At 49.4% G+C, this 15000-nt stretch overlaps 1 protein-coding gene across 2 annotated transcripts in view; it reads right to left on the bottom strand.

The window, feature by feature from the left end:
- Positions 1-10217, bottom strand: part of LOC135825669 (uncharacterized) — a 30632-nt gene extending 20415 nt beyond the window's left edge. Inside the window, exons 1-6 of one of the 2 annotated variants that reach the window (XM_065338291.1) lie at positions 10117-10217; positions 9910-9977; positions 4901-4985; positions 4248-4400; positions 2112-2389; positions 37-127 (exon numbers count right to left, since the gene is read on the bottom strand). In XM_065338291.1, coding sequence (XP_065194363.1) covers positions 37-127; positions 2112-2389; positions 4248-4400; positions 4901-4985; positions 9910-9915 — 613 coding nt within the window. In that variant the 5' untranslated portion in view covers positions 9916-9977; positions 10117-10217. Of the gene's footprint in view, positions 1-36; positions 128-2111; positions 2390-4247; positions 4401-4900; positions 4986-9909; positions 10096-10116 lie in introns of those variants that run through there. The other variant, XM_065338290.1, reaches the window with a different exon arrangement.
- Positions 10218-15000: the final 4783 nt, after the last annotated feature.

Here is a 15000-nt window from a genome sequence, read left to right as displayed (position 1 = left end):
GCTACGTTTTGAAGACAGTCTATAGACAAAACTCACCACAGCATTCGATCGGCCAATGACCATCGTCGAAGGCAATGTACGGAAATACGCCGTTGCTGGGGTAACCCATGGTGGCCTCGATGAAAAACTGCAGACAAAGGACACGGCATACGCACACACTGCAAAATAAGCAAGTACAGCACAACTCCCCTTGTCCGGACACCCTATTCCGGGCACTTCCCTCTACCGGTCATCTTTCTGGCCCGTCTCGAATCACACAAGTCGGCTTGTCAGGGAACAAAACGGCCCAAAACCTATCGATTGGCATAACACGTGACGTCTTTCATGCGTCAATAAGTATGTACATACGTTCTGAGTTACGGGAAATTGCTAGCTACGGCCAGTACTCGATCCCAGCCCGCCCGGACAACGGGAGCTCTACCGTATTTCCATAGACTCCTGTTCCCGGGTGCACGACTAAGCATTGTACAGTCAGACCTCGCTTATCCGGTCCTCTTTTATCCGGATCCCTCGCCATCCGGAAGAAAATCGTTGGTTACCGATTTACGGCATATGCCATGCATGCATACAGTATGTGTGTTCGATAATCCGGTTCCCTCGCTTATCCGGATATCTTGTGCAAAACGGATGTGTGCAGTTATTCGAGGCCTGACTGTACCACAACATATGGTTGCAAGTCCCTTTGAGCTCTCTCGGTATTATTAGACTGTGTTCACAGCCATTTTAGTTCATTTTCTTCCTGTTGAGGTTGCACTTTTATTATTTTGCCTTGCCCGCACAAGAGGCTTGGGTATAAATTAAAAAAAAAAAAACGGTTGCAAGTCCCCTATTGGATGCAATCCCCTGTAGATATTCTACCTGTGAAAAGAACGCAAATTCCACTCAATTCCCAATGGCGGTCTGTGTTCACTAGGCTACAACAACGAGTTTTTGTGCATCGGCCGTCTTTCGACGTGCCAGGAGATGTCATCTAAAACAAAAATAAAGCAAAATGTCCGTACATGTCCCCATTACACCCATTGCTGGACTGCCATTTGTTCCGATTATTTGGAAACAGCACGAAGTAGTGGCCGCGACCTGATGAGGGGTGAATTCCCCGAAACACTGTGTATTGAGCAGGGAGTGGTGCTTTCTTGCAGGTTTGCCGAGTCGAAGGTTCGATGGACTTCTCGTGTGCTCTGGATGGCAGTCGTGAGTCAGTCAAGTGTCAAGTGGGGTCGGCGGAAAAGCGCGAGCTCCGGTGTGGGGAGCAAACCTTTCTTATTTGGAAACACTCCGGTTTTCACAGGTCGTTCCCACAAACTTACCGAAACAGTCTATCTTTCTCACTTGGATTGTTCACGACAGTGCCCTAATCTGTTGCTCCAGGCTCTTAGAATCCTACAAATGCCTTGCCTTATAACGGTAGCAGTACTCCTTTCCCTTCGACCCCTGGCAGGGCGACACCCAAGGACCCCACTCAGATTTCTTCCAACAGAAAAGTGGCACCTTCCTAACGATGTGCATACTACACTATAGCCACAGTTCATGTTTCACACACTTATACACCACTACCCAAAAAACCGGTCTCTCGGCTACAAATTCTTCCAAAAATAATCAATTAGCAGGGGCGTAGCAGCGGCTCCGGCCGGTCCGGCTTCGGCCGGACCACTTTTTCGCCCGACCACGACCACCATAGTAAAAAAATGTCAAAAGTGCCCAGAATGCAGGATTTTGCACTCTAATTTCAAAAAAATTACGGGGGATATCCCCCCAGACCCCCACCCCCTGGCCTGGCCGGACCACCGCCAACGGCGGTGCTACGCGCCTGATTAGTCGGGCAGCCCTGTCATTGCATGGAATGCTTCCACTCACACATTCTTCCAAAAATAATCAATTAGTGGCAGCCCTGTCATTGCATGGAATGCTTCCACTCACAAATTCTTCCAAAAACAATCAATTAGTCGGGCAGCCCTGTGATTGCATGGAATGCTTTCACTCACAAATTCTTCCAAAACAATCAATTAGTCGGGCAGCCCTGTGATTGCATGGAATGCTTCTACTCACAAATTCTTCCAAAAACAATCAATTAATCGGGCGGCCCTGTCATTACATGGAATGCTTCCACTCACATGAGAGGCGGAGAACATGGTGGCGGGAATCTTGGTGCGCACTAGGACCCACTGGCCGGGTGGCGTGTCCTTATTGGACGCCCAGACGGGCTCTGGCACACCGTTGTTCTCCTGGTAGACCACCAGGCGACTGTGCCCACGCTGCTGGTAGTAGAAGCTAGCGGTGCACGCCACTCCGTAACTCGGACGCGGCAGAAAGCCCAGGCTGAACCTTGCCGTTGCTCCCGGCAACAGGAGTGTTTCCTGAGCCTGGTAAGGCTCGAACACAAGGTACGGGCCTGAAGACAGAACACAATAATAATGAAAGAACTGAAGTTATGACTCCACATTGCAATGACCCAAAAATGTGCCGCTCCATGGATCCCCCCCCCCCCCCCCCCACACACACACGCACATAATGATACACACATACGAATTCATGCCCCTCGTATACCGGTACACCCCCCCCCCCCCCCTCCCTCCCTCCCCCTTCATACATGCACACGCACACTACAACAACAGTCTACATTGTACTACTATTGAAAGCTGCCTGAAATGGCCACGCCGCTCCCCGAAGGGAGGTACTGTCAGCGAGGTGAGGGGAGAGGTACGCAGTGCTTCAAATGACGCTCCGGGTCCTGACGCCTCCGAAACTGGTGTTGATTGAACTTGGCAATGATGTTCAAAGTCCTGGCGATCAGTCACCGTGGGGCGCTTGAGGCGAGGTCCACAGAGATGGCGCTTGAGGCCTGCAACAGACTTGAAAGTACGATGGCAGGCTGTACATACCAAGACCTCGGCAAAAGGAGGAGCATCACCAGGCGGCTGGTCGTCACAATTGTCACTCCGTTGACAATTATGCACTGCAAGCCCACCCTTGCTCCGGAGCCATTTGCTGCAGGCAGGACACTGCACTGACCCAGGCTGTTGTGGTACGGGGAGCTGCCGGATTGCTGTACACTTGTGCCGGGCCATGTCAGAGCGACGGCGAAACAGGCGGCTGCAGACGTGGCACACAATCGTCTTCGGGGCAGGCTCATTCACCTTCACTGCTGCCAACACAATATCACACCACTCTCTGCGACCGTTGGCCGATTCGAACTAACTATTGTGCACACCAGCTACACTCAGATCAGCCTGGACAGTGTTCTTCCAACCCACACACGCACATACCCACACACACATGTACCCACACCCGTGCATCCCACATACTCCTCCCCCCCCCCCCCACACACACACATCCACGCACATACACACACACACACACACACACACACACACACACACACACACACACACACACACATACACAAACACACACACACACACACACACACACACACACATACACACACACACACACACACACACACACACACACACACACACACACACACACACACTACTACTACTACTAGTACTGTAGCTTGGTTGCCACAAGGGCCACACCACTCAGAAAGGAGCCAGAGTCATTGTCAGGAGCAGAAACGGAGATGGTGACTCAGGTCACTCTGTCGACGGAACTGACGGTTGCAGCGAGAACAGCGAACACCATATGACGCTCTATCAGACTCGGTTGCTCGATGGCCACGGTCGCACTTGTGACGTCTGAAACCAGGCACTGACTTGAATTGCCGATTGCATGTCACACACAAGAGAGAAGCTGGGACGTTGAGCGGAATAGGTGATGCCGGCGCGGACGCTTCCGATGGTTCCAGGGGCAAACAATGATGTACACGCAAGCCACCACGAGAGTGAAACCACCTCCTGCATGTACCACACTGCACAGCACCACGCTGATCCTGGATGGGGAGACTTCGCTCTGCGCTACACTTGTGTCTTGCTTTGTCACCTGGCCGACGAAACGAACGGTGGCAGATAAGACAGTCCACCCGTTGAGATTGGTCATGGGAAGGACCGCCGAGGCTCGGCTCAACGCCAGACACTCGCCAGGCAGACCGATCCTGAGCAATCCCATACCAAGCCAGATGTTCAATGCTGATGTGCCGAAGATCAGCCGAAAATCACATCCGTCCAGCGACGACGGGGAGCACACACACACACACACACATCCATGCACATCCACGCACATACACGCATACACACACGCACATACACTCATATACGATAATACACTTGCAGAGGAAATCTACTCACTATCACCGTCTCTGCCATCCACCGGAAGTCCAATCTCATTGTCGCTGCTCAACTCAAAGTTACCGTTGGCCGGTGATACCTGGCTAACGTAGCCCGGATTCACCGTTATGTTTGTGCTATTGAAAGTCTCCGTGTCACCACACGCTTCATAATCTGAAGGATCACAAGAAGAGCAATGGCAGGCAACCATGCTCAGATCATTATTTTCTTCCCAGCTAGCACATCCTGGCAGGTCCAACAGAACATTGAAGTACGAATGGGGCTCTCTCTCTCTCTCTCTCTCTCTCTCTCTCTCTCTCTCTCTCTCTCTCTCTCTCTCTCTCTCTCTCTCTCTCTCTCTCTCTCTCTCTCTCTCTCTCTCTCGCTCTCTCTCGCTCTCTCTCTCTCTCGCTCTCTCTCTCTCTCTCTCTCTCTCTCTCTCGCGCGCTCTCTCTCTCGCGCGCTCTCTCTCTCGCGCGCGCTCTCTCTCTCTCCGCTCTCTCTCTCTCTCTCTCTCTCTCTCTCTCTCTCTCTCTCTCTCTCTCTCTCTCTCTCTCTCTCTCTCTCTCTCTCTCTCTCTCTCTCTCAGGATGACGACCCCATAAAATGATGGCGAAGGGTTGCCCAGGAAGCGGCTATGGGAGTACATAATAAGCTGTAGACTAGATACTTACTGATGCCAGGAACCTGAGCTGAGACATTGATCCATGCTGTGGTCCAGATGAGCAGTATAGCCACACCACCGGCTATCCAGTAGAACTGCATATACACACACATGCATACACACAGGGAACCAGCACACATGCATACACACACACACACACACACACACACAAACACACACACACACACACACACACACGCACACACACACACACACAAACACACACACACACGCGTGCACACACACACACATGCATACACACAGGGAACCAGCACACATGCATACACACACACACACAAACACACACACACACACACACACACACACAAACACACACACACACGCGTGCACACACACACACGCACACACATTTTCAACACCAGTTTAGTATTTTAAAGATTCTTGTTGTTGTTGCCTCATACCTGTTCACTTGTACGAATACAAATAGAACAACAAGAACAAACTGTTGCAGTGTGCAAGGCGCCTGTCATTTTTGTTACAAGATATAATTGCAGCACAGCAGACCCACCCATCAAGTTTGCGGGGACCATTCTCAGCATTCTGAGGCCTCAGCGCCAGTCAGCGGGTCCCACCCATGAGACTCCATAAGGCGCGTTATAGGGCATCTTTTGGAAATGTTGTGCAAATGCGCACTCAACAGACCCTTGCTTTCGAGGCAAGCAACCGCTCTTGATACTCTATTGTCACAAGAGAGAGATTGGAAGCAGTGTCGCAACTCTGAGTTTCACGTATTACTACGATCATCAGGCAATTGATGGCTCTAAAACGGGCAGCCTGAGCATAAGGGGGAGCAAGGTGAGAAGTGCTGAGGGGAATCATGAGGGGAATCATGAGGGGAATCATGAGGGGAGTGCTGAGGGGAATCATGGCGTACAAGTCAACTGCAGGTACTCTATTGTCATTATAATTCTCTGGGTATAACAACCGAAAGAGAGAAAGTCGTACCTCAAAGTTTCATCCTGCAGCACTCATGCAGACAACTGATACTAATACTTATCAGTTTGAGGACAGTTTATACTCATAACTCGTAACCAATGTGTCCTTTCATATCTTTACATTCCAGTGATCTAGCCAAAGCCGGCTCAGCTCAGCCGGCAGGGGAGGCTGGGAGGGGACCTGCCTGCCGGCTGAGACAGCTCCTCCAAGCCAAGGGTAATTTTAGTCACCCCATGTAGACTGTAGTGCACTGCACTAGCACTTGTCTTGAGTCAAGATGGTGGAGTACAACCCATATCCTAGGCATAGGTATGTACAGTACAGTATGTAGCACTGGCTACTCAGGCTCAGTGCTAGCTCTTCAGTCTTCACTCAAGCTCAAATGCACTTGAGTATGCACTTGAGTACGTCAGTAAAATGTAACAGGTTGGGTCATGGTTCGCTGCTTCTGGTGGTGTACACGGCTGTGGCTAGGCTGGGTCTTGTCAGATGACCAATGTACACTGCATGCAGACATGACCTTGGTGAACACATGATCCATGCTCACACGGCTGTTTTTTTTCGCGAAATTTGGACATTTAACAAGATGGCAGCCAAAAGTCTCGATTGGGCTGGATCGGCAAGGAAATTTGAATTTTCAAATTCTCAGCAGCCGATTTCGCTGTGGTTTTCGCTCGATTTAGAAAGCTACCAGGCCAGGTTTACCCGGAAAACAGGTATTCCGTGTTCCTCTTGAAACTAGCTTTCCGCTGGTACCTCACATGGCCAACTTCGTCTCAGGAACAGTTTGTTCCGCGTTGCACAAGTCAAGCCTTCTTTCTCGCTCGTTCCTTGATTCATCGTTGACATGCCTGCGTCAAGAAGCCCTTTCAGGAGTTTTCCCAGTCTAGCTTTCAGTTTTCCCAGGTAGAGGACTATCTTCTGGCTATCTTCACCAAGTTTTATCACGTCCCGTGCACAAACTTCAGGTCCCGTGCGTTCGATGCTGAGCTACCTTTTCATGCGATTTAGGGGACAGATGGCATGGCGCTGGAGTCGCTGTTGAGTCCAGGAGGCCGAGGCCTGGTGGAAACTGCCCAGTAGACATGTGGGGTATTGCTGAAAAAGGCAGCAAGCACACAGATAGCCCCGAAATTGTGATGTAGATCCAATTGTGCGTTTGTTCGAGTGCATATCGGCAAATTTGAAAGTTTCACCCGTGATCCCGGCGAGGAGAAGCTGAAAATCAGTGCGTGCGTCAATATCCAGACTACCAGGGACAGCTTGGAGAGGTTCGAAAAGGTCAGGATGCTGGTTGACCACGGCAGGAGTTCCTTTTACCTTCCTTCTCTCTCAAATTGTCTGGATATTGAGTATCTCGCTCGAGCGCTTTCAAATAATAAATCCTGGTTTGACTTGCGAAATCGTGGAACCACACGGAGAGTGACATGAGTTTCATCCCAAAACGCAAACTCCAATCGTATTCAGGAGGTTTGTACCGCGTTACGTAAATCGCACCGAACGACTCCATATTGTTAGATGTCCGTGCGCGAACAGCCGTGCTCATGTAGCTGTTTGCTTCCTTTTTCATATTTTGTTTATTTTAATACCTATAATCACATTGTCACAACTGCCTAATGAATGATGATGGACGAAGCGAAAGGAGATGCAAGCTGCAATGAAAGATTTGTAGTGGTGTGTGTGTGTGTGTGTGTGTGTGTGTGTGTGTGTGTCTGTGTGGATATGTGACTGATGGGGGGGGGGGGGGGGTCCGGGGGCGCAGCCCCCAGAACGATGCATTTTAACTAGAACGTTGGCCGGCTGGCATAAAATCCTGGCTAGACCTCTGCATTCTACTATTGCCGTATTGGCTCAGTACCCGAGTTTGATACTAATATTATCATTATTGTTTCTGCCTGTATGTGAGTCTTGGCGCTGACAAGTGAGCTGATGGTGGGGATTTGAGCAAACACCACTTTGCATAACTATAAATGCAAACATAAGTCTCTCTCAAGACATGCGCACCAGAAACTCTCTCCGCTTCCCTATTGCGCGGTCTGCCTCTATGCAAACATCTCCTCTCTTCCTTGCTTACCGCCATTGGTCTCACCTCCCACAACATCTAAAATCCTGCCAATGTTACAATACATTCACACAGCTACTGCAGAATGCAACATACTAGTTGATATCCAGCCCTGCCCTAGCTTCTCCTGCTTTTCAGTTCCCCTTTCGTTCTTTTTCTTTCTCCCCTCTAGCTCTATTACCGCCATGGCTGGCTATCGCCCACATCACCATTTCATTGGCTAGTGCCACGTGATTGTGAATAAATAAATAAATAAGGCTTTGTCACCCAGTCTTCATGGGTAGCGTGTGGGATAATGTTACATAGATCATACCTTTTTCTAGCTTTGCTACTTGAAATAGATCACACCGGTTGAAGATTGAAGTTTCGTATCAAAAATATTGATTTTCAGGTCATCATTTTGATACGGGTTCAGTTTTGTTTTGTGCAGCCTCTGGGTATGTACGCGCGAACTTGGTATTCGTTGAGTGCAATGCAGTAAGACCGGGCGCCGAAGAACGCTGGGGCTCAAGGTGCAACCTGGCAGTGTTCTAAAACGTTTAGATTTCAGTCGTTGCATTCTTTTTCCTCGATCATGGAGAGCATCATGCGATGTGATCATGCCACGTATAAAGCAGTACAAGTGTTCTTAGATCTGCACAACAAGCCTGGATTGTTCTTCAATCTGTACCATTTTCCAGCCTATTAGTGTTCTTCGGCGAAGTGTTCTACGGCACCCGATCATACTGTAGTATCCATGCTGGATATCATACTGTAGTATCCATGCTGGATGACAACTGACCAACATAACGTAAGCTTATACTAGAAACGAAAATCCGGTGGAACAAGTGATTTTGAAATGTCTCTACTCACGAGTTTCATGCTGAAAAGCAATCACCAGAAGACTTCCACCGGATTTTCGTTTGTACTAAGCTCTGCACGCTGTGTATTGAGCAGTGTGACAGGTAGTCAAGGTTCTGCAAGCCTATACTACAGTGGTCCCTCTATAATCCGGCACCATTTGTGCCACGGAAATCTGCTGGATTAGGGAGGGTGCTGGATTAACAAATCTGATCTACTGCTGCAATGTGCATGAAGAGGACATTTGGCTACTGAAAATTGTGCTGGTTTATAGAGGGTGCTGGTTTATAAAGTGCCGGATTAGAGAGGGACGACTGTACTAGTATTATTCGTATGCCAGCAGCAAAATGTTTATGCCCTTATAGTGGTGCCACATCAGGGATTCCCTATACTATAGTCTATAGTCTATACCATACTCTTTGTTCATTTCAAGATTTATGTCATGAAGAAAGTGTCTGCTCCGAACGTTGGAGCTCGCGCTTCCTGCCGACTGATACTTGACACTTGACCGACTCACGACTGCGTCTGGAGCACACGACAAGCCCGTCGAAACTTCCACTCGGCAAATCTTACGATTTATCATCCGAAAAATCGAAGAGCCAGTGCGCTCGAATCATCCGTTCCCATTCCAAACCCTTCGTGCGGAAAAGTCGATTCTCTTCAACCCGGACAAGGTTGCATGGTTGAACGGTTTACACAGCATTCACATTTGCGGCCGAGAGGCGGACACAACATTCACATTTGAGGCAGAGAGGCGGACACGACAATGTCGTGTCCGCCTGCCTCTCTGCCTCAAATGTGAATGTTGTGTCCGCCTCTCGGCCGCAATGCGAATGTCATTCGCATTGCGGCCGAGAGGCGGGCGAACACAACAGTCGCACTGCGACCGTGCTTATTTTCAACAAGTAAAACAGCGGCAGCCATGATGCCTGATGGAGCAGGACAGTCGGTGTGTTATCTGGTTATCATGAGTGCTACTTATACATCTTGTAAGAAGGGAGCGCTCACCCGTCACCGGAATGACACACACCACCGCGCCGCAGGTTCCGTAAGCACAATGAGCCATGTGTCATTGCATAGGTACACGATCTGCTACTAGCATGCAGTACTACAGAGAGCTCCCAAACTACTTCACGAAAACCAACTACGGTATTACTCACCTTCATCGTTAGAGATGCTTCCTCTTTCCGCTGAACACCAACAGATTTCCTCCTTTGGTCCTTTGGAGCTGCGCAAAAACGCCCGTCCCAAATCACAGGACAACGATTACGACTGGTCGTCGATGTACCACACACCACGCGACAGAAGCGTTTGAAACTAGCTACCACAGTGTACCACAGTGTACAGGTAAACCTGACGCAAAGTACCGATGCAGTAGAGTGACTATCCTGGATCGGACAGTTCTGGTTTTACTTCGTTGGTTTGTGTGCGGACAGACTCCGTGCTGCAGCGTTGTGTGAGCATGCTGCAACAGACTAAAAAGAGTTCTCAGCTTGCCTTGAAGCGCACTCGAACTCTGACTTGCACACATCATAATCATTCATAGTCTAGGCTGGAGGAGCAGATGATCATTACATTCACGATGTAGGTCTACACTACATGAGTACAGTAGAGACTGCTGGCCTAGGCCTAGGCCTAGGCTAACAGAACAAGCTTTGTAGTCTGCAGTGCAGGCGCCTGCAGACTACAAAGCTTGTTATGTTGGAGCAATTGCGCAATGAGAGAGATCTCCTCCCAACTATCCACGGCCAGACTTGTAGTTGTAGGTCTCTCTCACAGTACCGTAGAAGTCGACGCATGGTACGTAGACTCCCTGTACCAGCGCAAGCGCGCGGCACCGGTACATTTGCATCCACCCACCGCGTAGATCTGACTAACGACCTGTCCTTGGCTTGGTGCATGACTTGACATGCGTGATCAGGGGTGATGGGCGTATACCATGGTAGTAGTACCTGGTATACGCGTAGAATATCGAATGCGTGTACTGAGTCTCCTAGTACTGACTAGTCGACTCTGTCTGTGCCTGGTACTGGTACAGTCGTTATGTACTACATGATGTAGCGCGGAATTCCAGGTTTTCTTCTGACAGTTTCAGTTCCGAGCGTCGTTTGGTCGAACCAAACAAAAGCAAGACAACATTTTGCAAGTAACCCAACACCGACCGCGGGGCCACACCATCTACGTAGTCGTTGGCTGTACTGGTCACTGCCGCTGCGCCAAACCTCGTCACTCCAGCGTTACCATGGTTACGTCATCATACATGGGCACCCTGTAAAATAGACCCTTTGCGGCGCTTTGGCTTTGCGCAGCGAGCGCCTAGGCTAGGGGTCGAGACCCTGGAGACGGTACGGGCATGCTGTGCACGCGCTGCACATGCACACTTGGCATGCAACCAGCATGCATGGTTTGGTGCAGGCCGGACGTGATCAAGTTTCCTGTGACAGGCTGTGTTTTCACGGTCCCGACGCGATGTTCATGTATGTACTCCCCAGCCTTTTTTCATTTGAAGTTTTTTAGTTTTGAAGGAAGAAGTAAGTTCCGAAATGCTTTCCAAGGACCACTGTTGGGTTCTTGTTTGCAGCAACCGTCATCCCTAACGTTAGTCTAAGGAAACCACTTGTCTTTCTATGCGTTCCCTGGTGATACTGGCATTCCACACTCTGGAATCCTGGCTATCTGGCGAGAGGAGGGCCGCAGTGCTGCGATATCGTTTACAGTGTTGTGCTCGGAACACTTTGTCCATGACGACTTTCATCCTTGCTTTTGGAAAGAGATAGAACGCCCTGCCAAGAGACTCTGGAGCTCAAGAAAAAGGCATGACCTATCCCTGTCTTCGCTATTGGAAGATCGACTACTTGCTGGCGCTGCTCGAGCTGCTGTTGTTGAAGTGGAGAGAGACGCAGCCTCATCGCTCAGGTGTGCGGAGAAAGTCATCTGAGTTCGAGCTGTGGCTGTGTGCACGATATGACAGACTTTCACATTATGCACATAGCCACCAAAGTAAAACTCATGGACACTATCCACGGGCTTGTTCATTAGTACTACTCCATCAGCTCCCTCTTCACTGTCGTCGGCGACTTGCCCCTGCGTTGGAGACGAGCAAGCATGGTGTGGCACTCACTCTGGGAAACAGAGGTTCATCACTCATTCACTGGGACGCATGAAATGTTGGGCATGGTGAAGGTACACTCGAGGAAGTGGTGCCCTTCTTAGTTCTAGGAGCATCAGGGTTCTGCATAGAGAAGTGTTCTCTACATCGACAGAGGAGAGAAGGTAGAGAAAATAAAATAAATTTCAATCTACAGTAATCCGAAATATCCACTGAATGCGGAAAACGTACCGCTCCAACAACTCCTTCTTTTTCCAGACAGATACGCACCCTCATTCAGCAGAAAACTGTTCAGTTCCTTACACAACCGATCTTCATTTGACAGTTCGTCCACGGGTTCCACAGCCATCGATAGCATACCACTCGAGACTCTCTCCTCCTTCTCCAAAATGGAAAAATACAGTGTTCCACCATGCTCAACAACTGATACTCTGCACAAAAATCGAAGAGGATGCCCCCGTCTCGGATCACGTGACCGTTATTGTGCTACCTCTTCTCCCAAACGAACATACTTTCTCATTTTCCATACTTACGGCCCCGGTCACACATGCACTTTTTTTGGCGGTTCCGCCAAATGCAAAGCGTAACTTACGCTTCCGCCGTTGCCTCGGCAACGGCGGAGGCGTAAGTTACGCTTTGGCGGAAAGTTTGGATTTCGCTACGCCAAAAAAATGCGAGCGGAGCCTCCGCTTTCGCGGATCCGCTTTGGCGGAACCTGCATGGTGATGGCTTTGGAGTTTGGTGTGGTACTTCTGCACTGAGTTCTGGTGTTGTTTGGTTGCCGTTTGGTATTCAGTTTTCATATTGTTCTTCTTTGCCAATGAACTGTACGTTCTGGAGATCTCGCAAACAATACTGCATCGTTATGAGTGGATAATTGGTGAGGGAATCCGTCTCCCAACTCATTGGCCCCGATCGCGGACGATCTCCAACTCTTTCTTTCTCTCTCCAAGCAATACGTCCACCAGAGTATGCAACACTAGGACTGCAACCAGGGAGTAGTAGAGTACTCTGCCACACCCTCACTGCAACTGCAGGCATCCACGCAGTCGCTGGGTCGATGATGGATCATGGAGGAGGCAACGACACCCTGCTATAAAACTATTATTTTGAATTTGATATTGATGTAAACTAAACTAATATTCAAATACACCCGTGCTGGGCCGCAGTGAATGTGCCCCAAATCCACGAGTGTACTTGACAGGAGACATTCAGCAGCCTGTCAGCGATCCACGATAGCTCTACTTGTACAAGCGAAGGTCGCTTCAACTCGGACAAGAACTGAGGAGGCACGACACCCTGCTATACAACTATTTGAATTTGATATTGATGTAAACCAAACTAGTAATATTCAAGTACACCTGTACTGGGCCGCAGTGAATGCGCCCCAAATCCACGAGTGTACTTGACAGGAGACATTCAGCAGCCTGTCAGCGATCCACGATAGCTCTACTTGTACAAGCAAAGGCCGCTTCAACTCAGACAAGAACATCTAAAATTTCATAGGACGTGCTGCATTTGCATTCTCTGCGCCAAAGCGGAGCGTTGAGGAGCACAGTAGTCTACATGTATGTGTGACCGCTGCATCGTGTGGTCCGCCAAAGCGGCTGCGGTAGTTCCGCCTCCGCAAAAGCGGTGCAAGCTTTTCATGTGTGACCGCGGCCTAGGCCGATTCCACACTACACCAAATCCTGCCTAAAAAGCCATTTTTCAGGCACTTTTCAGGCAAGTTGCCATGGCGATCACTTTGAGAAACGCGCGAAAGTGAAAAGTGCTTGTTGTCTACAAAGCAACACCAGCACCCTCTTTCAAGGCAACTTTTTACAGGACACTTTTCTGACTTTTCTTCAGCCTTTCGATTTTTCCGAATGTGTTCCCTGTCGTATCTTTCAGTTGTGGTGAGTTGTGGGCTGTCAACAATGCCTAGGGTCATGTTTAGCCAGGAGCTTGAGTGCAAGCTGATCGAGCTTTGGAGCGGACATTTGAGGCGACCTCCGGGCGGTACAGTTCGCAGGAGCTACGCCGGAGGAGATCGCCATCAAGCTGATTTTGTTTGCTGAACAGCTCCGGGAGGAGGCAATCTATACTGCGTCGATCGTCCATTCCAAAATCGACAACAGGAAAACGAAGGCGAAAGGACTGTACGAGACATACACAACGAAAACTGCCACCGGAATGCCTGTTGGCGAGGTTGACAAATATTCGACCTATGATCTGGAATCCGTCTACACAGCGCGCGCTAGCGTGGTCAAATTTCAAGATTGGGCACGCGAAAATGGGTGATACTCGAGGATTTGGACCAACAAAGAGCCTCTCCACTACCGCCGTTGCTACATCAAGCACGGGAAAGCCTCACAGTCTAACCTTCAAAGCAAAGTCCCGTGATCGACACTTGTAGGTGTGAATGCAGCTTCACTTTATAAGCCACTTTATGCCTTCAAGGCAAAGCCACTTTCGGCGTAGTGTGGAATCGGCCTAAGAGGAGACTCCCTTCGATAGGCATCTATTTGCCTCTGGAGGATCCGTGAAATAAAAATCAATCAAAAGGGTCCCAAGTCAGTTCGAGTTGAAGTCACCCAACTCCCAAGTCCTTGGCTTGGGCTTGGGTCAGTCTACGTCTGTTGGGAATGCACTACTAAAACACAAACACAAAAATACAATTGAAAGTTACAAATACATGTGTAGCGGCCGCAGTCTCTCTCGGAGACAAACACACTCGGGTTTCAGTGAACACTACTTCTGAACTCGAAAAGATACCTCTAACTACTGAACTGAACTGAAGACTGAGAAGAGGACAGAACAGAACAGAAGAGAACGGAAGTGGAAGTGAATTGTGAGCAGCAGCTTTTATAGGGCGAGAAGCTGTTGTATAATAGTGTAGGGACTGTAGGCTTTACCGGTAGGTGAGAATCCCGAAGCCGCGAAGGGTAATTTAAATCATACTTGGCAGAAGAAGAGAGTGTTGCTCCCTACATGGGAGCTCGCGGTTTTCCTGCCGACTTGTATTTGCACTGACTAACGACTGCCATCCAGAGCACACAAGAAGTCCATCAAACCGTCCATGCCTCCTAGTGCATCTACTTGTACTTGTACTTGTAGAACATGTTCTACAAGTACAAGTACAAGTAGATGCACTAGGAAG

The sequence above is a fragment of the Sycon ciliatum genome, chromosome 10, assembly GCF_964019385.1.
Source record: "Sycon ciliatum chromosome 10, ocSycCili1.1, whole genome shotgun sequence".
NCBI lineage: Eukaryota > Metazoa > Porifera > Calcarea > Leucosolenida > Sycettidae > Sycon > Sycon ciliatum.
Note: the sequence above shows the minus strand (reverse complement) of the source record. Positions and strands in the feature narration are given on the sequence as shown.